General features: G+C 45.8%; 1 protein-coding gene across 3 annotated transcripts in view; it reads right to left on the minus strand.

Moving 5' to 3' along the window:
* Positions 1 to 27,656, minus strand: part of BAZ2A (bromodomain adjacent to zinc finger domain 2A) — a 33,505-nt gene that overhangs the window by 2,571 nt on the left and 3,278 nt on the right. Inside the window, exons 2-28 of one of the 3 annotated variants that reach the window (XM_054579926.1) lie at positions 25,963 to 26,047; positions 17,222 to 17,297; positions 15,813 to 15,950; positions 13,637 to 14,230; positions 12,560 to 12,745; positions 11,742 to 11,960; positions 10,781 to 11,269; positions 10,581 to 10,641; positions 9,416 to 9,524; positions 9,149 to 9,250; positions 8,772 to 8,982; positions 6,743 to 6,843; positions 6,351 to 6,416; positions 5,939 to 6,166; positions 5,550 to 5,804; positions 4,957 to 5,171; positions 4,575 to 4,649; positions 4,196 to 4,376; positions 3,658 to 3,717; positions 3,321 to 3,465; positions 2,054 to 2,706; positions 1,682 to 1,862; positions 1,410 to 1,565; positions 1,147 to 1,298; positions 671 to 960; positions 450 to 582; positions 211 to 357 (exon numbers count right to left, since the gene is read on the minus strand). In XM_054579926.1, coding sequence (XP_054435901.1) covers positions 211 to 357; positions 450 to 582; positions 671 to 960; positions 1,147 to 1,298; positions 1,410 to 1,565; positions 1,682 to 1,862; positions 2,054 to 2,706; positions 3,321 to 3,465; positions 3,658 to 3,717; positions 4,196 to 4,376; positions 4,575 to 4,649; positions 4,957 to 5,171; positions 5,550 to 5,804; positions 5,939 to 6,166; positions 6,351 to 6,416; positions 6,743 to 6,843; positions 8,772 to 8,982; positions 9,149 to 9,250; positions 9,416 to 9,524; positions 10,581 to 10,641; positions 10,781 to 11,269; positions 11,742 to 11,960; positions 12,560 to 12,745; positions 13,637 to 14,230; positions 15,813 to 15,948 — 5,145 coding nt within the window. In that variant the 5' untranslated portion in view covers positions 15,949 to 15,950; positions 17,222 to 17,297; positions 25,963 to 26,047. Of the gene's footprint in view, positions 1 to 210; positions 358 to 449; positions 583 to 670; positions 961 to 1,146; positions 1,299 to 1,409; positions 1,566 to 1,681; positions 1,905 to 2,053; positions 2,707 to 3,320; positions 3,466 to 3,657; positions 3,718 to 4,195; positions 4,377 to 4,574; positions 4,650 to 4,956; positions 5,172 to 5,549; positions 5,805 to 5,938; positions 6,167 to 6,350; positions 6,417 to 6,742; positions 6,844 to 8,771; positions 8,983 to 9,148; positions 9,251 to 9,415; positions 9,525 to 10,580; positions 10,642 to 10,780; positions 11,270 to 11,741; positions 11,961 to 12,559; positions 12,746 to 13,636; positions 14,231 to 15,812; positions 15,951 to 17,221; positions 17,298 to 25,962; positions 26,048 to 27,656 lie in introns of all 3 variants that reach the window. The other 2 variants (XM_054579925.1, XM_054579927.1) reach the window with 2 other exon arrangements.

Consider the following 27,656-nt stretch of genomic DNA (forward strand, 5'->3'; position numbering starts at 1 on the left):
AAAGCAAGTGAGACTATAGAATTCACATCACTTGTCCAAAGAAGGACTGGAACTCAGGAACCCAGTTCTCCTAGCACCTAGTCTGGAGATCTTTCCAATGAGAAACTGAAGGCAAGGTAAAAGTGGTGTTTATAGGGATTGGTGGTAAACAGGATGAGGAAAAAAAAAGTCTCTGACTTCTGCTGAGGAGAGGGAATGAGGAAGGCTTACCTGGGCCAAACAGACAGCACAGAACCAATCTCCCTCTGGGACAGCTTCCATCTTGGGCCGATGGCAGTATATGTGGCAGCCACGATCGCACCCATCACAAAGCAGAAGAAACTCATCATTGTCACCTTTCCGGCAGACGAGACAGGTCTAGAACAACGTTGTGAGGAGGCAGACAGGGTGAGCCCTCTGTCTGTCAGTGACCCCACCCACCCGGCATGGCTGGCTCCCCAGTTTCTTACCACTTTGTTGACGGACTTCTCCCAGGCAATGGACCTCTCCAGCTGGCCCAGGCATAAGCACACCTGGGCTGCACTCCTGCATCGCTCAAGTGTCTGGCGCCAGGTGCGCATGCGAGGAGTGATCTCATATGATCTAGAAGGAGAAAGTGGTGGTCTTTGGATAAGTAGGATCTGTTAAACTTATCCCTTCTTCCCAAGACCAAGAGTGGAGGGTCACTCACATCTCTGTAGTGGTGCACTGGGGAGCAGTGCTGGGTGTGCTGAGCAGGGCTTTCTCTAGTACAACTTCATGAGCTGGCCAGAGGGGCTCCCGCAGGTACCGCCGCTCCACATTCTGCTCCAGGGCAGCCAGTCGCATCACGGCCAGGTCCAGAGGGTTGGTAGTCTTACGCTGGGGGGCCAGTCCTTCCCTGCCTCGACCTCTCCAGGTGATATCCTCTTGGGAGTCAGGTAGATGCTCACAGTAGGCTAAGTCTTCACGAACAGAGTCTGGGCTAGGACACGTCCAGCCCTGCAGGTATGAGAGAGTAAAACTCATTGAAAGGAAAGAAAATTAAGCATAGAAAAAAATGTGATCCATTAAGGTCATGGGAGATCGCTTGTGAGGGAGGGACCTCAAGGTTTTTCCTAATAGGGTACAAGAGATTAACTGCCCCCCCCTTCAATAACCCCCTACCCAATGCCAGCCCTAGCGTACCCGGATCTGCAGATCAGACAGGATAACCCGCTGTTCCAGCTCCTCTACCCACTGAAGCACAGCCAGGTCTGTCTCATATGTCTTCTCTTTGGGAGACCAGCTCATAATCCCTTCTTGGAAAGCAGGTAACTGACTGGGCTCAAAGATGGAGTCTGAGAAGACAGAAGGCAAACAGAAAGGTACATCAGGCCATCGTCCACTTCAGCAGCTCAATCTTTACCCTGTGTTCTTTAGCTCAGGTTGGGTCTAAGTATCTATCTTACCAGTTGAGGGTCGTAGGCAAACTTCCTTTAAGAAGTCCCTGTGCTTATTTAGGTGTTTGTGAAGTGCCTTCTCTCGGATGCCTCGGGGGTGCAGAGCCTTGAGGGTGGCGTCCAATGTCTCAGGATCTCGGATCCACCACCAGCCCGAGCACATCTCTGTGAACAGAGTTTATGTATGTGGGGTGGGGTGGAAACCAGCATGAATCACAAGGCCCATATCTGATGCCACTTCTACCTGTATTCTTATCCCATTGCACCCCAAGGTCACTTACCAGGAGGAACAGGCTGGGCTGTCAGCTGGTTTAGGTAACGCTGCTCCATCTGTTTGAAGAACTTACTGGGGGGTCTCCCTCTCCGTTTTGGCTGTCCCAGCCCTTTGGGACTCTGTGGTGTTTCGCCAGGGTCTCCTGCTCGCCTCTTAAGAGCCACCCCAGGCAAGGGGGTGGAAGAGAGCTGTATTGGAGAACAGGGGTTGGCGGCACTGGGTCTATTCACCTGTGCATGAGATGAAACATAAGGGGATGAGGGCTTTTTCATGTTTATAGGACCCTAATGGCTCCCCATCCCTTCCTCCAATTTTAGCAATAACCCACAGCCAGTGGCAGGATGAAGTCAAATGCACACCACTAATCCTGGCTACTTACTGGTTTGGAGGAGACAGGTAGCTGAAGGGAAGGAGTGGGCTGGTCCTCAGAAACTGCAGGGGGTGGTGTAGGGGCAGCATTGCAGGGCATCTGGGCTGAGAAGTTAAACCAGGGGGCTTGAGAATCAGGGTTGGATTCTGTCTCTTCAGGCTCTGGCTCCTCTGGGGGCTGTGACGAGGTCGGATCCAGTTTTCCAGGGCTGCTATCAGGTGTGAGGACTGAGCTGCTCAGCAGGGAGCCATGACTCTGAGTCTGGCTCAGCCAAGACAGGAAGGCTGACTGGCTGAGGTCATGCTGGCTCTGACCCAGAGACAAAAAGGAGCCTTCTGGCTCCAGGAATCCATTATGGGTTGGAGGATGGGACTGAAGCTGGGGCTGGGCATAAGCCTGAGGCTGAGAGTGGGGCTGAGTATCAGGCTGAAGCTGGGCTTGGGGCTCTTCTGAGGCCTGACCCCTGACTGGGGATTTAAGGTGCCTAGGTTGCATAGACCCAGGCTTAGTTTTCCGAGGTCGGCCTCGGGCCCGGGCAGGAGAACTGGCAGAGGTGCTGGTGCCAGCTAATTCCCTCTTTAGAGAAAAGGGGGCTGGGCTGGCTGCTGAATGGGCTGCCACTTTCAAGGAGTCAGTTTCCTGCTTTATCATATCCTCAGGAACTGTAAAGAGAAGTAAAGAGCTTAAGACATATACTGACATATAAGGGGAAAGAAAGAGGGTATATAAATGCAGGATACACACTTTCATTTTCTCTTGGTCTCAATCCCCCCTTTTTGAGATTCTACTGGAACAATGTATATGATGATGAACATGGTTATCTAGGAAAGAAATACTATTCTTCCAAGTAATCAGCAGCAGCAGCAGCATAATTGTAAGCTAACATTTATGAAAAACCATCTATGTGTTAAGCACTACTCTAAGAACATTAACTGGTGATTGAGGTGGGGAGTGGGGTATAAGGGAGCTAAATGATATTAGGACAAAAATGCAATAAAATTTTTTTTAAAATGAACATTAATTCATCTTAAACCTCTCAATACCTCTTTGAAACACACATACTATTATGATCTCCATCTTACAAATTAAGAAACAGGTCTACAGCTGGTAAATGACAGAGCGGGTAGGCAGTCTTACTCCACAGCCTGTGCTCTTAACCACTATGCTTTCCTGATTCTCATAAAATGAATGACGCCTAAAATGACGAGGCAGAGGAAAAGGAACTGTTTAACTTTTGTTTGATAGGTCTCAATTCAGGCTCCCATGACACACCTACCTAAGCTCCCCTCTGTTCCTTCCACAAAGATACCAGCCAAATAGGGCAACACCCAGTAGCGGCGTCTGTAGCGGTCCTGACCCAAGGAGAATGCCCGAAGCATCTGGGATGAGTGAAGCAGCTTTTTGCGAAAGAAGAGCTGACGCTGGGTAGACAATGAAAAAGGAAGATGAATAAAAAACACATTTCCAGAGCAATGACTTCACCCAGTATATGGGAGAAGGGTAATGGCTCTCAGCTTCACTTTAAAATTGATACCATCTGGGCCCAACTCATAAGGGGTTCGGTTCTCACCCAGCCCCTATCTCCAGTCCTTGGGAGCTTAGAAGTACAATACCTTGCTGAGTTTTTCTATCTGGCGTTCTAGCTCTGGGATGCTAGATGCTGTGACATCAACCTGGAGAAGAAACAAGTGGATGCCGAGAGAAAAGGAATTTTCAGATTCAAGAAAGAGAATGTGGCTGACTCTTGAACGAGGGACTGGGGAGCTGCCCCTCCCCCATCAAAAATTCACATATAATTTTTGACACACACCCTCCTCCCAAACTAAACTATAATTGTCCCTCAGTATCTGCAGGGGATTGATTTCAGGTTGCCCTGCGGATACCAAAATCCACTGATGCTCAAGCCCCTTATAAAAAATAGTGTAGAACAATGCACACACTTGAACTCCCAACTGCACATTGAAAATATGTACTGTTTTTGATCCAGTTGGTTGAATCTAGCTACAAAATCCATGGATATGAAGAGCTGACTGTGTATTTATTTTTAAAAATCTGCATGTAAGTGGTCCTGCACAGTTCAAACCCATGTTGTTCAAGAGTCAACTATAATCCATTTTCCAACTTCAAGTGTCCTTGGTCTGGGGCTAATACCTCTCCATCTCTTCGACCCCTACGGCCATGGACAGCTGCTGTACACTCCTCCTCCTCTTCCTCTTCCATGCCACTAGTCTCCTCCATGATTCGAGAGCTGCGCCTCCGCCCCAGGCCTTCCTCTGGTCCCTGCATCTCTATCTCGGTCCGCCCAGTTCGCTTGGCCAGTGCAGTTTTCAGTCTTGAAATAGAGAGTAAAGAGAACTATGGTGAGGAATGTGATACTACCACAAAAGGAACACCTGGAATCTAAGCCATCCTGAACCCTGGGGTAAGGCCCCACCCCCAGGGGAGGGACTAAGAGCATTAAGTTGATGGCAAAAGTCCTTCACTCTTCCTTCTCTCCTCTCTCTGGACCCACCCTCTGTCCTGTCCCTACCTCCGGAGGCGGCCTTCAACAATCCACTTGTTTTTCCTGTAGCTGGACATACTTTCCAGGGTCTTGTCAATCTCACTGCAGGGGAATATGGAATGGGATTTTGAGATAGAAGTGGCAGCACACACAAAGAAGGGAGGCTCAAGGGTTAAAGGGACTGTAGCTGAACAGGAAATTTCAACTTAAAAGTATGGACTGAATGAATGGCAGAGGAAGGCTTAGGTTCTCCCAGGGAAGGCACTAAGATTCAGTGCCAAGTCACTCCAACATCTCCAGAGCACAGCGGTGGACACACATCACCCAAGAATGGGATGGGATGGCTACACCCCTCCCCATCTCATTCTTACCCAGGCATACAATAACCATCCCCACCCCTGCCCCTCACTTGATAATGAGGGTGGAGCCATTGAGCTCATGGACAAGGAAGGCGAGGACAGCAGCTTTCTGTTGAGGTGGCTGGGCTTGAAAAGGCTGGGTGCGCAGGCTGTCACAGAGGACTGGCTCCACTCCATACGCCATAAGGAAGCAGCGCAGGATCTCAGATACATTGTCTCTTGTCAGTGGGATCTCCGACACCTTTTCCCCCAAGATCTTTAAGGACTGTTTGGAGGAGAGCATAATGGAGGTTAAGAGAGAAAGAGGAATAACTCAAGTTGTATGAATCTGGAACAGGAAAATACAGGAGAAAATTGGGGTTAAGATAGAAAAGAATGAAAGTTGCTTGGACAATATGAGAAAGGATAAAAGAAAGGTGCAAAAGAAAAAGAGTAAAAAGAAAATGAACAAAATAAGCAGAGGGAGGTCAGGAAGGAAAAAGAAACAGAAGGAAAAAATGTAAGGAAAACAGAAATTACATCTCTCTCCACTTTTCCCAATTACTTTAGAGAGGGGCTTTAATGTGTTTAACTTAGAGAGAAAGCAAAGCTGAGAAAGCACTGTGTCTCAGGCCCTCTCAACCTGCCTTGGAAAGGACCTCACCTGACAGTAAGAAGGCAAGCCAGGGTCATACAGTGCAGCCTTGAGGAGCCGCACCAGCAGATCTTGCACCTCGCCCATGCTGTCACCTTGACATAGGAGTCCCTCTTGCAGAACCCCTAAGCTAGGTATATCTTTGGCACGGTCAAGGCCCAGCACCTTGCCAAAGCTGTGCAGGAACTCCACAATGGTCAAGCAGTCTGAGAAGGCCTCACTAGGCAGGATCAGACCAGGGATGCGTGAGAAGTCAGGCAGAGGCTGTAAAGACAAAAGTGGTAGGGAGGGGGTTCTGTCACACAGTTTGGATTATCTATAAGGTCCTTCCTTTAACTGAAGTATCTTCACTCAACCAGCCCTCCAGGACCCAGGACCTGTTATTCTCCCCTCACTACCTGGTGGTCAGTCAGACACATATCCTCTGTGGGCTTCTTCATCTCCTCCAAGATCATCTGCTGCCTCTGCCGCTCCTCCAAGCACCTCTGCGTAGCCAGTGTTTTATCTGCTTTAGAAGCTGACTTGTTTTTGGTCACCTCCTCTTTTTCCTTCATTTTTACCTTCTCCTTCTTCTCCTTCTTGACTTTTTCCTTCAGTTTTTCCTGTTTTGTCTTTACCTTCTCAGCCTACCCACCCAAGGGAGAGAGGAATCAAGAATGCCATAAAGACTCCAATCACCACCCTTCCTTGGTCCCCATCCTCCCACCTCAGAGCTCAGAAACATGACTATAAAAAAACCCCCAACTCACACATGTCTTGCAAAATCAGTTTTGTGACTTCAAAGTTACACTTGTGTGTACATACACCTACCTTGGATTTCTTCTTAGCTTCCTTCTGTTTTAAGCTCTTGGTTTCTTGTTTCCGCTTGTTTCTGGCCTGTAAACCATAAGGGAAGTCATTTCTCCTCAAACTCTGAAAGCATCTCTGTTTGGGCTAGGATTCAAAAAAGACAAGGGTGCTGGGGAGGAGAGGTCAGAGATGGGATAAGGGGTTGGCAATGGATCATTTCTCTCACCCTGAAGATGTCTACATTATTCTTGAACAAGCCCAATTCTCTAAATTAAGCCCCCCCAAATTCTAGGTAGTCAAGATATGCTTGCTACATGGAGAGCTGCAGTTGTAGGAAAAGGAAAAATAAAAAAAAGACAGCTGGTTGTTAACAGGAAAGGTTAACCCAATGTGTAATCTCTGATGTCCCTCACCTGCCCTTGGATAGTAGTCTGACATTCTCCACGCTGTACCTTCTGCTTCATCTTCTTCTTGATTTTACTCATCTTTACTTTATCCTCCTCATTCAGTGTTTCTGTGAGAGCAGAAAAAAAAATGAAGAGAGAGTCCTGGCCGGGTAGCTCAGCCAGTTAGAGTACTGTCCTGACATGCCAAGGTTGTGGGTTCAACTCCCAGTCAGGACACATTACAAGAATTAACCAGGGGCGGGCAGAGGAGGCGGGGATGAATACATAAAAAAGTGGAACAACAAATCCACTCTCTAAACAAAAGAGAGAAAGTATAATGAATAGCAAGGCAAGCAGACCAATTTCTGGCATTCAGAGCAGCAGATGCCTGTCACAAAGGTTGCTTCCCAGGCAACTCCCTGGAGAATCTAGGTTTTGTTTGTTTCTTTTCTTTTTTTAAGTGTACAAAACAAAATATTGGGGGAGGGAGGATATAGGACAGGCACTTGCTATGGAGGTAAAACAAAGAACTCAAGTGGTATCTCCAGCCCAGAAGCACCAGCTCCTGGAACAGACGGCACAGCTTTTGAAGGGATCCTAGAAGCCATGATGGCAGGGTAGCCTCCTAGCCTATCCATCAGCCAGGCTACCTGACAAAGGCAGCAACCCACAGACTGATTTTATAGCAGAGAAAGGAAACACAGAATAACAAACTGCCAGGGAAAGAGGGTGGTCGCCGGAGTTGGAAGCACTGATTAACCAAGAATGTGTGAGAAAGGAAGGACCCAAGTAATGGACATTTCAGTAGAATCAGATCAACACTGACATAGCTGTTGCTTATGTTCAGTTCTCATGTTTTGCTCCATGAAAAGATCTGAATTTCTTCCCCTTTGGTAGATTGAATACTGAAGTGTGATTATGCAAATAATAGACTGTTTTTGAATTGATGTTTTTGATCATAGTACCTATTCTATTCTAGAGAAACACTACCACATCTGTTCAACAATCTTCTATGTTAGACAGATACTTTCCGCAGAGGAACCACTATAAGTTTCTATTAAATTATAAGTAACTTGCTCCAGGTCATACAGTCAGAAACTAGCAGAGCTAGAACTTTAGGAGTCAGAAAACTCCAAATTTCTTCAAATTCTTCATAGTATAGCAGGGTAAATGTAATATTTACTAAAAAATTAGACATTTGTATTATTAGACACTGTCAATCCTACTAAAACAGTGCCAATTATCTTTTGGATTCAGATATGAATACTCAACCTCCATGATGATGGCAATGAGTAAAGTCAGAATGTAAAACCAAAGCCAGTAAGATAAAGAAGAAGCTGAAAAATCATAAAGAGGACATGAAAGCCCTCACCTCTCATAACAACATCTAGGACCTGCCCAGTGCTCTACTATTAAGAACTCAAGGAAGAAACTGGTTGTCAAAGAAGTACCACAAAAGAGCTGGGACAATGTTGGTCATGCTCCTGGGAAACTCAGCCATTAGCAGTTCATCAACATTTCACAAACTTCATAGAGCAAGCAGAATCTCAAAGTAAGAAATACTGCTGCTAGTTATAAAATATTCATGTGAATATAAAATATAGCATAGGGCAGCAATTTTCAACTTGTGTGCTGCAATAATTTTTAAAACATGGAATATCTGACTATTTAGTCAGGGGCACTGACTTCTTTTCTCTTGGATTGTCAAATAAAAAAAAAAAGAAAATAGCCAACACAACAGCTGCCCAATGTGAATGGATTAAAATTATACCTACTTTTTTCCTGTCAGATCATCAAAAAATATACTTTTTGGTGTGCCATAGACTTAGTAATTAGCTTATGTGTGCCATGAGATGAAAAAGGTTGAAAACTGCTGGCATAAGGAATATAGTCTATAATACTGTAAAAAACTGAGACCAGGTTATTACTAGAATTATCAGGAGAATCACTTTGTAAATTATGTAATTGTCTAACCACTATGCTGTACACCCGAAATGAATATCAAATAATATTATTGAATGTCAACTGTAACTGGAAAAAGAGAACACTACTGTACCTTGGGCCTCCAGTTTCTTTAGGAGACGGCTGTCTGTCTTATTTAACAGCTCAGTGATTTTGACCTTGGGAGGCCGACCTCGGCCCCTTTTCACCTTGGGAACTTCCTTGGTCTTGATCTTCTCAGTGTTTCGAGGTCGGCCCCGTTTCCCAGTAATTGCCTGAATCCTGGATGGGATCTCCTCTGCTGACAGTTGTATCCACTGCAAGCCCTAAAGTAACAAGGAAGACTGTTAAAATGCGAGGAAGTCAGCACAAGCTACTTGGCCCTCTGAACCATTCAATGCCCCAGGATCTCAAAATCCCACGAAAGAAAGCTGCAGCTTATCCACCAATCCTTTTTCAGGGACAAAGCATATTTAACACTTGGGTCAGTACCTCTGGTGTGTCTCTCTCTTCAAAGAAATCTCCAACAGGCATACGGGGACTGAAGCTGAAGTGCTCACGGCGGACACTGTGTACCACATTGCGATTCAGGTACTAAAAGAAGGAGATATAGTGGCATTAATAAGTCATAGCCCTACCAAACTTTTGGCCAGCAACAGCCCAAGAGCAGTCCCCAGAGCAGACAATGCCAGCCTGCTGCCACTGGACCCAAGAAAGGAGTCTGTACTTCCCTTAAAAAGTCCCTGAAAGCTACATTACCTTGATCACTTCTGGGAACTGTTTCATCCTCTTTCCACAGGGGCCATAATACCAGGTCTCCCCTTGCCATCGGTGGCTGCCCTTCTTGATGCGCACCTCTCTCCGCCACCTGCCAGAGAAGCACACGGGCCCTGCCGCCAGGTCACACCCCTACCCTCTCTCAAGCCACCCAGGAGCCAAGCCCACTGAGCAGATGACCCTCCCCACTTCTCTCTCACTAGAACTGCATATAGATGCAAACGCAGCATGAGACACAAGCTAGGCTAGATGGCAGGCCTAAGCTCCACAAACCCCTTAGGGCCTCAGGGGAAAAGCAATACACCAAACTGCACACGCCCAGAAAGTCCTCCACCCTTCCCTTTACAAAGTCAGTGATACAGGCAGCCAGAAACCCCAATCACCAATGCCATTCAGGGCAATTACTGGGTTTCCAGTAAAGAGGATGAAGACCTAAGGGAATAAAGGCAGAAATGACAGAGGGTGGGAAGAGGCAAGAGGAAGAGCAAACTCACTGCCGACTCCATGAAATGACTCTGCAGGCCAGGGTTTATTAAAGAACTCTGTATTCTGAGTAACATATTATTCTAAGACTAAGCCTTATCTTTCTCTCAAAACTTTAAGCAGAACTCAGACTTGGTGACCACAAGTAACCTACAGGGATAGGGGTGGGGAAGATCAGGAAGGCATTGATTCTTACAAGGCCCTTGGTGTCAGCTGGCTTGTTCATTCTGGTCACGTACTGTTCCTGCCCTTACCTCTCAGAAGAGCACTAAAAAAAAAAAATCCCAGTTCATTGGGACTAAGCCACACCCCATTCACTGTGATCCATTTTCTACGCATACAGGACAAGTCAGCTAATTTGAATATCTAAGCCATAGGGTTGCCAGCTGGGTTTAAAAACAGTAATAGCTGTGGCCCCCTGAGCAAAAAAATGAATGGCCACAAGATGAGAAAAGAATAGGTAAGGGGAGACAGACCCTGAGAGTGCAAGAAAGGAAGCCTAGGACCCTCATGAGAAAGACTATTACTGCAGATAACAGTCCTTCAATCCATTCTTGTCTAGCCCATTCCTCCCCATCTCAGATGAGGAGTTCCCTTCCCTTCTTCCTAGGGTCATTCATTAAATTTGTCAAAGTCAATGCATATAGCAAACTAGAGCATTTACCCATGCTGGAGGGGCAGACGAACTTCTTCTGGGGTAGCAATTCGTCTCCTTAGGACATCACCTTGGAGAAAAATAGAGGATACCTAAATTAAGAGTTCAGTCAAAATACTGAAACAGTAGGCCAGCAGTGTAGGGCTAAATACAACATGGAACAGAAACTTTTCCTGTAGCTTGACGTGGACCAGAATCTGGACACTCACCACCAGCAGAAGCAGTGACTCCTTCTCCAGTGATCTCTTCCTGGTCAGCAGTGGTTTCAGGGAAGCTGCTGCCATTCTTATTTGCTTGCGAGGCTGTTGGGAAGACAGCTGCAGGAGAAGCTGTAGTAGATGCTTTTGGGGAGGTAACCAGGGAGGCTGACAAGGAAACTTCTGAGGATATTGGTGGGAGGGCTGGTGAGGAAGCTGGAGAGACTGTTGGGAAGGCTGCTGGGGAGATTTCTGGGGAGGCTGCTGGAGAAACTGCTGGGGAGACTTCTGCAGAGATTTCCGGGGAAGCTGCTGGAGAAACTGCCAGGGAAACTGCTGGGGAGGCTGTTGGTGAGACTGCTGGTGAGGCTGCTGGATGAAGCTGAACAGTGGATGACTGGTCCGGCGGGGGCTGAGTCAGAGGTGGTGGGAAGTCTGATGCCTGAGTCTCCATTTCTTCCTGTTCTGCATCACTACTATTATTCAGGTCAAAGCTGTTATCTAGAATCCAAAGGGACAGGATGGATAAAGGAAAAAATGATGTCATATAAAACAAGAGAATCTACTCAGTCAAGCCTGGACTAAGTTAAACAGGGTTACTTCAAGGGCTTTTCCCTAGAGTTGGTAAGAGAATTAGCCTTTGGCTGTTCTCTCCAACCATTCATGAAGGTTAAAGGGCAAAGCTGCTGCTGCTACAGTCAATGTGTGAGGAAATATCTTTTACCTGGAGCTAGTAAGGCCCCTGGCTGCCTTTTCCTGCAAACTGCAAACCTCACAAGTCTTTTTGGGCATAGGGCAGAAGTCAGAGTGGAGCGGCCTGTCTTTTTCAGTCCCATCACACACTATCCCAGCCCTCTTAGCTCCCAGCAAGGTGCTTTCACAGATATCCCAACCCTTAATGCCCTAACTATGGATCGTGTTCTCATCTTTTCCTAGGTCAAGGACTTTCTTTGTTCTACCTCTCCTCACTTACCTTGCAGCACAGACTCTCCAAGAACTGGTGGTGAAGTGGGGCTAGCAAAGATGGAGGCTGAAGTCTGACTGTCATCTGCCAGAAGACTGAAGGCAGTGGTATTGTTGAGGGAAGGACAATCAAGGGCAGAGATCACAGGACTGTCCTCAAGAGGCAGCTTGTCCTCTGCATCCATCAACTCTGTGTCATCTATACCATAGAGTCCTCCACTTACTGGCTCTTCAGAGGGTGGAAAAATCAGAAAGCAAGATTTAAGAAATATTTGTCTGCATATATCTAACTTTAGTTCCCACAGTGTGAAGGTTCTTTCTAATACTAAATTAGGCAAATCTTATAGCCCTCTCATGAAACAGGGAAGTCACCAGGCTATAGGAATTGTAAAACCTTGAAATAAAAATGAAGGGAAAAGCAAAGGCCCTATAACAACCCACAGACCAACGTAAAATTCTAGCATCTATCATAAAATAGGTCTTTCTTAATATGCCAGCGGGGAAAAACGCAATTGTTTACTGGCAAATGTCTTCTTAATAAGAACCCAAACACCCCAACTCTGTGGTAATAAGTCCCTATCCAGTGAATTATTAAAGCTCAGGGCTGCTGGCCAAAAGGAACATTAGGAGAGATCCTAGGAAATCAATCAATTCAGCTCAGAGCAGTTCACTCAGTAAGGCCAATGGCATGAGACTATGGTCTGCCACAGAAGTATCTGGAGACCTCAATACCCCTGATTTCCAAATCCTTTCTCTGTTTTACTATCTCTTCCAGGTAGTAGAAGCTGGCTATCCTCTGCATGGTTAAGTTGAAACATCCAAACCTACCTGGTGCCAGGGTGTTAAAGGGCTCCAGAGAGACTTCACTGAGTATTGGAGTGTCTTCCAGTTGATCAGGAAGATGTGAAGGATCATCTAAGCAGCTCACTGTGGGGTCAGGGACCAAGACTGAGACTTCTTGGTGTAATGATTCCACAGAAGGGATGGAGCCATTGTAGCCACACATCTTCAGTCCTAGGAAATACCAGGAGAGAGCCAAAGTCAAAATCAGTGCCTTCACCTTGTTCTTTTAGCTACTGCAGGCAGTCAATCTTTGCTTAAAGGAATGTTCATTCTTTCAACATTCATAGGTGCCAATTCTATGTTGGATACTGGTCACATCCAGATAGTCTCAGTAAGCACAATACTTACTGAGTACTATTAAAATCTTACAGCAGGTAAAGAGAGGAGAAAGGAATATGGGAACTGAAACATGATTTCCATCATGACTGCAGCTATTTCCCCCATTCAGTGGAAACAGGTAGTAAACAGAGAAAGCATCCTGTAATTTTGCAGGGTGGTCACCCTTCTATTTGGAATCAATAGCGAACTAAGCATTTATTTATTTAGAGGGAAAAGACGAGAGGGATGATTACATGTACCAATGCTCAAAAAAACAAAAAAGAAAGAAAACTGTGAGCAGACAAGTAATAGTATGCTCTGCCTGCTTCCTTCCCTTCTTTAAGTGCCAGTCACTACTAGGGCTCAGGCCACTTTAGCAGCCAGTCTAGCCCTGCCACAGTTAAGTCAAAATGGCCTCAACGTCCCCCCACTAATTCCCCAACCCCTTCCTACATTTTGGAAGAAGCCCTGATGCAGGATGTCTATTGGGGCTGTTTCAGGCTCGCCCACCTGCCCTCTCCAGGCCAGCAGCTCTGCATGAGCTTGAAATAATTTGCACTCCCACTCACGAGCTGGTGCTGCTGCCACAAAAACACCAGCCACTTGGCTCTGCTAATCACCAACATGCAAATCAGCCTCCACTGCAGAGAGCTGGAAAGACAAGTTTTCCTCACCTCAAAAAGCCACTGCCCCCACAGCCCCATTTTCCTTCTCCCAGCCCAGCTTGCAGGCCCACAGTTATACCTGGCTGCTCTTCTTCCAGCTCCAGGCTGCCTACCAAGCCAGTGCCATTCTCTGCCACAACTGAAGTCAGCTCCTTTTCTGTCTCCTCATCAGGATGGATACCACGGCCTTCCTCCTGGGAGGGTGCAAAAGTCTGGATGCTGGAGCCCAACATGGGAGAAGTCTGTGGGGAGGTGAAAAAACTAGGGGGTCCGTTGGGCATCACCTCAAAATTCTGGTCAGGAAAGGAATCATACAGTTCCTGTGAGTCAAAGTTGAGCCCCATGGGACTCTGGGTACCGTTGGCCCAGAACTCTTGGCTCCCAGCCCGAAGGTTAGTGTTGTGACTTGGGGATGAAGGTTGCCGGCTGCCCCCAAGGATGCCGTTGAGTGGGTACTGTCCCCCCGAGAACTGGGAGAGAAGGGGTGGGTCCTTGAGGTTGCTGCCAGGATTGGCAGATGGGTACTGTGAGTAGTTCCAGAGACAGTCGTAGGCCACGTTGGGGTGATGGAGGTGTGAAGTGCTAGAGGAGTGGGGAGCAGAGTTCAAAATCCCTGAAGTAGTAGTGTGAGATACAGTAGATAAGCCATTAACATTCACATCCCCATTCAAACCTGGCAGAGAAGAAGGAAAAAGGGTCAGTTACAGATATGTATGCAAGTAACTCTATCAACTCTACCAAAAGAACAACAATGACTAGAAAAAGGGAAGGTGAAGGGGAGGGGGATTCCCCCCTGCTATATTTATAGCTTTTTTGGTCCCCAGGGAACACCCAACACAGATGCTCCTGGATGTAAGCTTAACAACTGCTGCTGAGCCTGCTGAAGGGGGCTGGGGGGTTCTACTGGTCTACCACAGGAGTGACCAGCAGAGATCTGGCTGCTACTGATGCTCAGGGATTTTTATTTTGTTTAAATGAAGCTGTTTGCAGACACTCTTCAGTGACTTGCATTCTTTTCCATCCTCATTCCCTACAGGAATTTTCCCGTTGAGTGGCATGACTGAATTCTCCTGGCCCCTCTTTTCCCCAGTGTCTCTTTGGCCCCACAGTGGCACCAAAAGGAGAGCTTCCACCTCATTGGCACATGCAGATCCAGCACTTTGTGCTGGGCTAAGAATAGAATTTGCAGTCACCACAGCAGCAAGATCCCAGCTCACAAGGCTGGAATTGGCCCCTCCCCATAAGGCACTGGAGAGTAATATGCAGGGAGGGGGGCGGGAATCTCTGCATGACCAGTACTGCAGACTTCAGTCCTCAATACCAATGGCAACCTCTAAACTGGAGGACAGTCAAACAAAAGGAACCAAAACATAAGGAAGCTAAGGGAGAAGGGGGTCCTCAAGTGAAATAAGAGTGTCTAGCTACCTGCAACCCCTTTGTGGAGGATGGGAGTGAGAGGCGGGAAGTATAAGCCTGTGGCAGTATTTTTCTGCTGCAAGGAAGGAGAGAAGCATTTGCACTTCTCTCTGCTTCCAAGCATAAAGTACCTGAAACTCAGGCAAGATTAGAGAGATACTTGGCAGAGCGAGCCATGGTACACAGCAAGTGATAAACCAAATCCAGGAAAAGACCTGATCCTGCAATAACACATCTATCTGGAACTAGATGTTTCTCTCTGGGGAACTAGGTAAGTAAGCATTAAAACTCTCCCTGTCCCCATCTTCCATCCACAAGGACAGGAGGTGGCACAAGCACCTGCCTGTTTTTCTGCTGCACAAACTAAAAGGCAAACACATCCCAACCTTCACCCAATCCCTCCACTTCCCAGCCCTAGGTGTGGCTTTTCCAAATTCTAAATACAACTTCTCAGAGGGCGGGCCCTTTATCTCTCTCTGGGATTCAACCTGGTTATCAGAAGCCTTAGCCACCTCACCACTCTCTGGACTCTCTGGCAGTAGCCAGGGAACAGAGCTGACAGAAGAGCAGGCTAAAATGAAAACGCCACTATGCTTTTCTAATTGCTTCCAACGTTAAGACAAGACTAAAAGTGTTGCTTCCATAACCCCCTAGAACTTGTTCTTAGAAGCTGGATTTCCCTTCAGCAGCTGGAGTTCTGAGGATTCACTCCCTCCCTCTCCCCGTGGCACAGAGCTGTTGTGAGGTAGCTGGCCCTGTGGGAAACCAAACCTTGTCCCATCAATCTGCTCTAAAGGAATTATGCCCACTCCCTCCCCAAGCCATGTGGCCTCACTCACTTTTCCCTTGCTGGGGGAAGTTCATGGGAGACCCGTTAGTGTAGAGGCCCTCCCCTGAGGAGGGAGAGGGTTTCAGTCCTGAGGCAGCAGGTGCAGGGGGAAGGCCAGTAAAGTTAAAATGGTCGTTGGCCTCCATTTCTGTAAGAGGGGAGAGAGAAGGGGAAAAAAAATACTGGCGGTTAAACAAAGTTATATCACCTGGAATTTTCTACCAGGAACAACCCCTCCCCTCTATCTACTTACCCTTCTTCACCTAAGTACGAGGGGGAGGGTATAGGTTGGGAAAAAAAAAAAAAAAAGAGGATAAAGAAACATACTCCTACCCTGAGCAGTCAGCCTTGTAGAGATAAAAAGAGTTAGCGAGAAAAACCAAGACACCAGCCAGCTGGAGTCTTCCCCCTGTGTTAGCCCCACCCTCTTAAACTCCTAACCCAAGTTACTCTTCTATGTTAGATATTAGCCCCCTACTGTAACATTTAACTTTCTCCATCCTTTTGGGGTTTTTTCCCCCCTTTAAGGTAAGGCCAGAGTTCCACAGAAGGTTCTCAAAGCCATCATTCTGATAGGATGCCATGGAAATGGGGGTATCGGCTGAAAAGCTAATTGATATATAGCCTGTTTTTATTCATTATACTCAAGTTAAACAATTTCGACATTATCCTATCTATAGTCCTAGATATCTAAAGGAATTGAAGAGGAGAATACATTTCAGAAAAGGTAACCAAAATGGCAAAACTGAAATATCCAGCAATACTTCTCTTTTTCCATGGGAAATACCATGCTCTCCAAGAAATATTACTGTTATATCTACTATGGTTCATCAAGTTCCGGCTTTGTGGCTTAAATGGAAAAGGTCATGGAGAGAATAGCTGGATATTTAAAAAGCTTTTCACTCTCTCCTCAATATGAGGTGATATACTGCTAGTAAAGCCTTTGATCAGAATAAATGTTTCTTTGATAGAGCAAAGAGGGAAGGAAAGAAATAAAATGCCTGAATTTTTGGTAGTCTGACATGTCAATCAAATACTTATGATGTATATACTAGAGCATACTAATTTGTGAGGGACATGATCTGTACTGATATTAAAAAAGCAGCTTCTTGGGTTACTATGTTTTTAAAAAAGGCAGAAGAATTCAGGTGGAAAGATTTTTTTATCAAGCTTCCAAGATGGGGCAGTAAGCTTACCCAGGTGATGTTTTAAATAATCTCTTTTTAAAAAGAACCAGAAGTAAAATTTTTTTAAAAAAATAAATAATAAATTGGTTAAGAACATATATGCTCCTGAATATTCAGTGGTCCCCAACCTTTTTGGCACCAGGGACTGGTTTCATGGAAGACAATTTTTCCACGGACCAGGGTGGAGGGGATGGTTCCAGGATGATTCAAGCGCATTACATTTCAAGCTCACCTCCTGCTGTGCAGCCCGGTTCCTAACAGGCCTGGACCGGTACCGGTCTGTGGCCCGGAGGTTGGGGACCCCTGTGCTAGATAATACAAATTAAGACACCATTAGGTAATATGCAAATTTAACATAATTCTGAGCATGAAATATGAACCCTGTATAGGAAATGGCATGATAGCTATAAAATTTTCCAGGCTAAATACCACAATTAGCTCCACTTTCATAAACTTTAACTGAAATTTTAATTTAAAATTTTTTTAAAATGTACTGATTTGAGAGAGAAAGGAAGAAGGAGAGAGACTGAGAAACATCAATTTGTTGTTCTACTTATTTATGCATTCAATGGTTGATTCTTGTATGTGCCCTCACCAGGGAATGAACCTGCAACCCTGGCATATCAGGGACGATGCTTTATAACTCATTAAGCTATCCAGCTGGAGTTTAACTGAAATTTTAAAAAATAAGAAATAAGACCAATTTGTGCCCTGGCCAGGTAGCTCAGTTGGTTAGAAAGCATCATCCCGATTTGCCAAGGTTGAGATGAGATACCTTATGAGGGCACATACAAGAATCAGTCAATGAAAGCATAAATGAGTGGAACAACAAGTAATGTTTCTCCCCCCCCCCCACCCTTTCCCTCTCAAATCAATGAATTAAAAACAAAAATTTTTTAAAAAGCTATTGTATTTTTTGTTGATTTCAGGAAAAAAGTTTTTAGGATTGACTTATTTTCCCGTATTCACTCTAAAATAAGCAGTAAACCTACACCTGCTATGCATCAATGAAGAAACTGCATTGTTATAGAGAAAGACCTCAGGATACCCCAGGATTTTCCCTATAGCTAAGGGCACTCCTCAGCAGTAAGGGATCTGAAAAATAAATATCAAATAAAATGAAAGACATCAAGGAAGAAAATTCATTCACTAATCCTCTAGGTTAGTTAAGATTCCTTCCAAAGATTACACCACACACCAAAGAGGACATTCAGTAATTTATTTCAGAAGTCCTAGAAACACTATGCTTGGAGAGCCAGTCTCATCTGATTTCCCATGTTTGCCCTCCCCCAGTTTTACACACAGTCATATCTCCCCTGGTATGTTTCAGATGTTTCAGTGACACACACACATCTTTTCTCCTATGTGCACTGGACTATAATAGTCCCACTCAATGACAAGCCACAGTTCATTTTTCTGTTTTTTTTTTTAAGTTTTATTTATTTATTTTTAGAGATGGGAAGGGAGGGAGAAAGAGAGAGAAATATCAATGTGCAAGAGAAACACCCATTGGTTGCCTCTTGCATACCCCTAGCTGGGGACTTGGCCTGCGACCCAGGCATGTACCCTGACTGGGAATCAAACGGGCCACCCTTTGGTTCTCAGGCCAGCAATCAATTCACTGAGCTACATCAGCCAGGGCATTTTCACATTTTCTATTTGAATCCACGAGGAAACTAGTGACCTTCTCCTCTCTGCTACTCTGGGAGAACATAGCATTTCCTGTCTCATAAATTATATACTAATAAGAATAAATGGATGGCTCACAGAAATCACATAAGTAAAAGGAATGGGAAGTTATCTAGTGCCTGAGGTCTGTTTCCCCACTAACCTCTACTGAAGGGTCATCAGGACCACAATCACTTTATTTATCAATACAAGAGGCCTCCTAGAAACATAAAATACCCTTTGTGCTGTGCAGTGACATCAACACAACACAGTGGGCTCTAGGTTCAAATTCCAGCTCTACTAACATCAGCTGTGTGACCTTGGACAAATCACTTAACATTATTGAGCCTCAGTTTCATCATTAGTAAGAACTTTAGTACTCACCTCCAGGGCTTGTAAGGATTAAATGATAAAATCTATATACCCAGCAAGCACTCAATGCTACCTGCAATTATTAGACACAAAGAGTAAAGGAAGACTGCTTAGTTTTCAAAAAGATAATCAGGACTGCCCTAGCCAGGTGGCTCAGTTGGTTGGAGCACCATCCTATATACCAAAAGTTTGCGAATTTGATCTCTGGTTGGGGCGCACATGGGAGGCAATCAATCGATATTTCTCTCTCACATCAGTGCCCCCGGCCCCCAAATCAATAAGCATTTCCTTGGGTGAGGATTAAAATGATAATCAGGACCAAAAGGTCAGAATATAATATAAATATAATTTAAGCCATTACCCAGACATACTCCTGTATAAGCAACTTAACTTCAGCTGTAACTTAAATATGAAATCACAGTATGGAAAAAGCAAAGGAAATGTGGACAGCTCTTCTAAGCAATAAACCCTGGCTTATTTCATTTGAACCTTCCTACCCAAGATGCTTTTCACAAGAAAGCCTGATAAATTATGCCCTCCCATCTAGAACTAGTAAGGACAACAGTAAAGCAGATGTCTCCCTTAGAACTAATAGGATTTTGGCCAAATGAAGAGAGAAATCAGTCTGCCCAATCCCCAGAATAGCAAACAGCTCTCAAGACAAGGAAGTACAATCAGGCCAGGACCTAGCCCAGTCCCAGTAGTATGTAAAAGGATTTCTTAAGAGTCTCTATACTTCATTTGTATGAGTCAAGGGATGGTGCCCCTTAAGCTTGAAACAGTAAAGCCCTTGCCACATGGCCAAATAGGCTGCTTTTCTCTCAGCTGTAACTGAAGAGTTACTACTATGTGGACCTGTGACATGGTTTTAACAGAAAAAGGCTGACAATGCACAAAGTGTTGAAATAAATATTAGATTTCCACACTGCTGCAGGTGCCCTGGCCAATCCTAACACTCAGACCTCTGAGGCTACCCACAGGAAAGCAAGACACATTAACACTATCCAGCTAGACACTTTGGCAGTCCCTAAATCTCTTTGGTTTGTTCTTCCCATATAATATACCAAAATTCCACATATAGGTTTCCAATATTTATCTTCACTAACAGGAAATGCAAATTTTGCTGTATAGTTAAGGAAATAAATCACACCACTATGTTTTAGCTTTATAATTATGAATGTTATGAAGAATATTTATCAACTCTACACATCTCTGGATTTACCCACCATACTCTAATACAGTGATTTCCAACCAGGGGTGATTTTGACGTCTGGGGGGGGCATTTGGTAATGACAAAATGTGTATGTTATTGGCATCTAGTAAGTAGAAGCTAGCAGTCCTTCTAATGACCCTGCAACACACAAGACAGCCCACAACAAAGAATCATCTGGCCCAAGGTATCAATGGGGCCAAGACTGAAAAAATCTTGCTCTTACATAAAGGCTGCCCCGCACCCTGGGGAAGTTCCAAAAGTTTTCATTGTTCCCAGGTTCCTGATGCTGCAAATAAGGATGCTTTCGCTTTTATATCTACAAACCCCTTCCCTGGCTAAGCTGTCTTTCTTTACCAATACTGAGTTCCAAGTGCCAAGCCAAAAACTGCCTCTCCCATTCAACACAGCCTATTCTGACAGCCCTGGTAACAATCTTCCCTTCAAACTCTCAGACTACAGCATGTATCAACTCAGGAGCATTCCCTCAAAATGGCCTTTTCTTAACCTCCTTTCCTAGTCAGGACAGCAAGGCAGAAGGAAGATGATGAAAGAAGGAAGATTACACCAAGGCGGGTAGCTACTAGAAGACAACAGCCATGTCCAGGCCGCTTAGGAGAACACAAAGATGCCTGTTCTCTGTCTTGATTAATTTTAAACGATATAGCTCTACAACATCAATTAGATACGAAGTTCTACCAATGTGACTCCAGCATCAAATTTAGTACTAAGTACATAAAAGGGCCAAAAGAAATATTTATTTGTTGAACCCATATATTGAACAAATGAGTAACTACATCTTTCCTACCACTTTACTCATCCAATCTATGTGGTTTTTACTCCAAATATTCACAGAGAACCAATAAATCCAGGTTCATTCTTAACAGAGATAGCAATTTCTAGAGAAAGGCCCCCAAATCTTGACATTTTAGACAGCTGTCTTCTGCAGAATATAAGGCAAGGAAACAAGCATTGAGAATGCATAAGGGTAATAAATTTAAGCTCTACATTAGTAAAATGTTGTGCTTGATCTAACTGAATACTCAAGGCACAAAATAGGTTTTAAAATACTTGTTGACCGAATAAATGAACCATATAACAATCTAAGTTAGGTGTTCTGTCACAGCTCTGATTACTTTACTGTTAAAGGACTGAAAAATGCCGCTGAAATTGCAGGACACTAAAACCCATACTCCAGATGTTGTAGTAAGTTTATCTCTTTCAGCTCTGATTGATTCTCAGAAATTTACCTCTAACGGTTAAGGACTCCACTGTTTCCCTACAAGAAGGTATCTTTCCCTCCCCCCAAAAACCTAAGCTGATCAAGCAGGTTAAAGATCCCGTTGTTGAGGAACGTTATGAAGAGACCCAGGAAACCGAAAGTAGTGAGATCAGCTGTTTCTTAAAAACCCTCATGTTTTAGTTTGTTGATAAATTTTGGTAAGGTTATATTATCCCTGTTGTCTGTAAAATATCCTCTAAATTATTCTTTATAATTTGAAGAAGGACAAAGACTCAGTAGCACAATAACACAATTCTACTTTTTTAAAAATTTATTTTATTATTATTTTTTAGATCTTATTTATTTTTAGAGAGGGAAAGGGAGGGAGAAAGAGAGGAAGAAAAACACCAAGGTGTGAGAGATAGATTGATTGGTTGCCTCTCAGAAATGCCCAACTGGGGACCTGGCCTGCAAACAAGGCATGTGCCCTAACTGGGTATTGAACCAGCAATTTTCTGGTTTGCAGGCCAGCACTCAATCCCCTGAGCCACACCTGGCAGGGCACACAATTTTACTTTTATTGCCAGTGACCCAATCCAAGAACAAACCCCAGAGCGGTTCAAAGCTTTTCGCTTTGCAGACTTTTATAAATTTCAAAGTTATGCAGACTGGTCCTGACCAGTGTAGCTCAGTTGGGTTGAGCATTATCCTGCAAAGTGAAAGGTTGCCAGTTCGATTCCTGATCAGGGCACATGCCTGGGTTCCAGGTTTGGTCCCCAGTTAGGACAACGCATTGGTGTTCCTCTCCCTCTCTTCCTCGCTTTCTGCCCCTCTAAAAATAAATAAAATCTTTAAAAAGTTATACACACAGACAAGCTGGTGAAAAACGGCCCTTCAGACCCATGTGTAACAATGCTGATAAAGTATTAATCTTGGACTCTGAAGTAATGAGGACATCCAAACCCCAAGAAACAAATCAGGAAGATTATTTGCCCCAGGAAATATCTCAAGAGTTTTATACTTTATTCTATGTCCTAGGACATAAAAACTTTGGCTCACTGAACACATCTCACCTCACACAAGGTCAAACATCACATCAGCTATTGGATTAGGTTCCATACTATTTTTACAGTAAAGGAATACAGAAGACCACTTCCAAGGTGAGGTGGTAAGAAACATCAACAGTAGCAAGGCACAGTAACCTTAACAAGCTTTTCGTCTCGTGGCAACACCTGATTCCAGAACCACAAGACTGCAAGATGAGCCTCTTAGGGCATTCTAGGTTTCTGACTGGCTCTGAGGTCAGCCCACCTAGTTCTATCTATAACTCACATTTTTTTCCTTTAGAGAGAGAAAAGGAGAGGAAAAAAGGTCAATATTGAGAAATTCACTTCTCTAATACAAAAATGCATCCATTTTACAAGAAGGCAATGAAAGGCTTGTTTCATTCTGCTTTCTGATCAGCCATGTATCAAACGAAGTCAGTATCTACTTTCTCAAAATCAACTTCTATTTCTTTTAAAGAGTTCAAAGAAAAGAGTGGTCTTTCTCCTTAATTCTTTTAACCCCAAACAGGAAAAATCAATTCACTATTCTGTCAGATCCCAATTTAGATAAACGAAGGTTGAAGAAAGGGGAATTTAAAAGCCAGCGTCGAATCAACTCTATCAGAAAGCAACTAAACCAACCAGTCAAGCAGAGGGGTAAGAAAAAAAAAGAGGACAATGATACGGGACTTGTTTTTACTGTTTCCAGAATGTCAACCCCACAAGCCCCAGTTAAAAAAGCAATGATGTAGTATCTTAAAAGCGATGATGCTGCTGTCACATAATCATATGTCTGTTTGTATTTTGGACCTTTATTCTAGCCATGTACAATTCAGGTGGGAAGTTCATGATCGGAAAATAATGAAAAGTTTATTTAAATGCCAGGCTTAAGCAGTTTTCAGCATAGGCCAAATCTCAACACCTCATCTCTGAAAATATAAAATCCCATGGCCAACTCATCTTTAACCAAACCCAGTGTCGAACAAAGTGCCTGTGGACATAGCACAACACAGTCCATCACTACATGCTATAGTAGAAATCTCCTGGAGTTATCAATAAGGTGGGAGAAAGAGAAAATCTAGACACACGACTTTGCACAGGACAGAGGAAAACCTTACGACTCTCCAAAGAAGGTAGTAAGAGAGATGTCTTCTAACTCCCCAAATTGATTCTGCAGAAGGTAAACACTCTAGTACCCTGTCAACTAACAGGCTTCCCGCAGGGACTATCCTTAGGCTAGAATCACCAGCGAGGAACAAGTCCACCACTCTCACTCTGCAAATTGTCTCAATCTCAACATAGGAATCCCACTCACAGTTAAATCTTTCCCACTTTATCCTCTCAGAATCTACCCTTCACCTCTGAAGCTCAGTTGCTCAGGTGCTCTTTAATACAAAAAATGTCATACTTAAGAATATATTAAGCACAATTCCAAAAGCCACTCCTCTCATGCCACAAAAGATCCCAAGTCCTCCTGCTGAGGAAATTTGCACCACACGCATTGAAAGTGCTGGTGGATGACTGAGTTTGCTACTCTATGACTCTAGCTCAAGGGAAAAAATCAAGACAGGGAGAAAGAGATGCTCTGGAGACGGGATCAGGATCAGCTGGGTCAACTGCAATGACTACTTCCAGTTGACAAATTAAGTTTACACACACGCACACACACAAGTCGAACGAAAAGGACTCTCAGATCACATGGTTGGCAGGATCCAAGCTTGCCCAGAGGCCTCAGAAAATGAAACCAAATCTGATTAAAAATGGACATTTAAAAACAACAAGAGACGCAGCAGCAAACGCACAGCTGCCATTTCCCGGCCACTTCCTGTGGGAGGGGGAGGGGCTGTTTGTGTACAGATGAAGGTGGAAGCTACCCCCCAATTGCCCCCCCAGGATGAAAATCTCTCACTCTAATAAATCCCACAAAGGACGACTGCTATTAGCATCGCCTTTCCCTGAAAACTGGGAACAACAGGGAAGAAAGGGATGATGCGGGATTATCTTTTCAGCCACGGAAATGGGAATCCCCCTGGTGAGGGATCCCCCTTGGAAAGGAATCCCTCGTTATTCTTCCCCTCAGTCCCTAAACCTAGCTTAAATCCGGATGCTTCAGTACCAGCCCCATCAACCCCAATCCTAGAGAGGGTGATTCTCCCGGGACTCGAGGCCCGAGAGCGAAGCACAGCACCATTCCAGAAAGGCCCTCTCTGGCTGGCCACGATCAGAAGAACGTGGGCGTGCGTGCGTGCGTGTGTGTGCGCGCGCGCGCGCGCACACGTACACACCCCGCCCCCGAGGGAGACACCCTGAGATCTCTGGAAACCCCTTCTACACTCCACTCACCGCTGCCAAAACGCCCCGTCCCCACAAACGGGGTGGTTAACGCGCCCAGGGAACCCCCTCACCTACTCTCCGCACTCGGGCAATCCCCACCCCCATCCGAGGAGGTGGAACCCCTCCCAGGGATTCCACCCCGAGTCCCCCACAGGAGTCATCTCCACCAGCCAAGCTGCTTCTCTGCCTCCTCGTTGTCCTCGACCCTCCAGCGGGGAGTCTCCACAGCTACTCCCGCCCCCACCGCCCCATCCCGGGTCTTTAACAGACCCGCCAGCCTCCTTCTCCTCCTAGCCTCTTATACAGGACGACCCCCGCCAACCCCCCGCTCCGCCGCCCTGTTTGGGGCTGGATCTTAATTGGAAATAAGCTCGAGTCAGCTTCTCGCCCCGGGCGAGGCTCTAGGCGGTTCAGAACCTCTGTTCCCTAAGGGAAGCCACAGAAGAAAGCAGGACTCCCTCCCCTCAGGCCCCCTTGCCACAGACCCAACAGACCTGAGGTGGCAGCGTCCAGCCAGACTCGGGGCTTGTCTCTCCCCAGGGGACGGGCGGTTCACATGGCCGCGCTCCGGGAGCCAGAAAGGGAGGGGACCGCGGGGAGGGGGTCCGGGGTCCGGGAGGGGGGGGAGGGGGACGCGGCTCAACCGCGGGGCCCAAGCGGAGCCAACATGGCCGGCGGGGGAGGAGTGAGTCGAAGCTGGAGGGGGCGGGGAAGCTGCAGTCGAAGGAGAGCCGCCCTCCGCTGCCTAGCCACTGGGTCCTAGCGCCGGGCATTTTGTCTTTCTACCGATCCGGATCTGGGTCCTAGCGCCGTAGCTCCCTAGCCTATCAGGCAGTTCCCTCTGCACCTTGTCTCATTGTGGTCTGTAGTCCTGTTTCACACTGGACAAAATGCAAGTCGCCATGGTCCCAAGGTTAACCTAAAAGACCAATTTTCTGGGACCGAGGCATCTGCCACTTCCCTACGGGTGGGGGTGGGGTAGATAATTTCAGAGGTAGTTATTTCCCAGGCTGGGTAGTGGAAAAGTGGAAGTGTAGAAGCGGAAAGGTTAGTCAGCAAAGTTCAGTCCTGATAAAGGGGTGGAGAAAGGCAAGAGCTGGCTGTGCCTGCTGCCCACTCACCTCTGTCCTGTGGGGGCAGCCTGGTCCTGCCTGGATCACCACTTTCCCAGCGACATCTGCAGGGCCCTGCGGGTCGGGAAGATTCCTGTACGTAGGAAAAGGAAGCTTGGTTCTGGGACCAGACAGGAAAGACCTGAGTCTAGCCCACCTGGTCTAGTCTAGTAAACCTGGTCAGAGGAACAGGGGATGAGCAGGAAAACTGACCAACAAGTAAGATGCCCCAAATGTCCACCTATTCTATAGTTCCAGTACTTTTTTTGATAGGGCAATATAACTGTGTGAAACCTAATGAGAACAGGAATGAAAAGTCTATCAGAGGACTAGAATGTGCCTATCATCTAAAAGGTTTATTGCAGGGCCCTAGGATGGGGAACAGTGTCATATGTGATGTTAGAATTTAGAGAATTTCTAGTTCAACCTTCTCTTGTTTGTCAGATAAAGAAATTAAGGCCAGAGAGGTTAACTGACTTGTTCAAGGTCAAATAGATAAAATGTGACTAGAAACCAGCTTTTCTTTCCTTGCAACTCAACAGGCTTTGCAATTCAATTCAATGCAGTTCTACAAATGTCTAAACTGTGCAAAACTGAGGCTAAATATTCTGCAAGAGGAACAGACATTGTGAGGATGATGAAACTGGCAGGTTGCAGGGGCAGGGGTCAACAAATACCTTTTCCTCTGGGGTCTGGGAAAGGAGATCTGAAAACTGGGTGGGACAGGGTATGATAGCGAAATACAGAAATCTAGGTTGGATTTCCTTACTCCGCAGAGGAGTAGGCTCTTCCTGAGTTCTGGGGCCAGACTCCACTCCCCACTACAAATGGCTCAAAGAGGCTAAGAAGGAAGCAAGCTTCGATAGAGCCCCAATGTGTGTAGGGCCAGAGAGAAGAGGCTAAGAGGACTAGGAGGGTTTCTCTCCCTTTTCTGAGAAAAGCAGATTACCAGGGTGAAGGGGTAGGCAAGTAGAAATCAAAACCTTACTCTTCTCCCTAAGTAATAGATTTATAGGTCACCTTGGAGGAAAAAATAAAGGCCCTTAACAGCCTGCTGACCTCAAGCTCCTGAGTAAACAGGGGACACACTCAGGGGAGAGAGGGCCTTCCCTCTGAAGAAGCAGGGATCCAGCAACTTCTGCTGAGGAATGCCTAGCCCCCCCATCCACCCCCCCCAAATAAATAAATAAAAGCAAGCAAAGTAAAGCGCTCAGGGCATGGAACTGGCTTCTTAAAGGCCAGGAGAGAAAGGGGTATCCTTTTTTTCCTCCTCCCTTTTCCAGGTTGGATAAGGGAGAATCTTCCTACCTCCCGTCCCCAATCGTAGGGCAGGCCTGTCTGAGACAGGAGGTAGGGGAGGAGCCTGTGCCGGTCAGACGGGTGTAGCCACGCCCCTCCCCCCACCCACACACACCCACCCGCTAGCTGCTAGCTCCGCTCCGGAAGAGCCGGTTACTCCTGTGCCCCACTTGACTGCCCCCACCCCTTCCGAGACCCAGGACTAGTCTCCAGGGCAACCCTCTAGCATTATCCCAGCCAGGAACGGTTGGGAAGAGGGGTGCTGGATAAGACAGGGCCACCTGGGATTAGAATAGAAAGTGGGGCAAGATTCATTCTTCCCATCTGGTGCATAAAGACTACAATCTTCTTCCTTTCTGAATGAGACCCCTCCTCATCCCATCTAATCAGACCTTCTTTGCTGT

This window comes from Pteronotus mesoamericanus, unplaced genomic scaffold (genome assembly GCF_021234165.1).
Source record: "Pteronotus mesoamericanus isolate MK-2021 breed Mesoamerican mustached bat unplaced genomic scaffold, CSHL_Meso_final contig_56, whole genome shotgun sequence".
Taxonomy (NCBI): domain Eukaryota; kingdom Metazoa; phylum Chordata; class Mammalia; order Chiroptera; family Mormoopidae; genus Pteronotus; species Pteronotus mesoamericanus.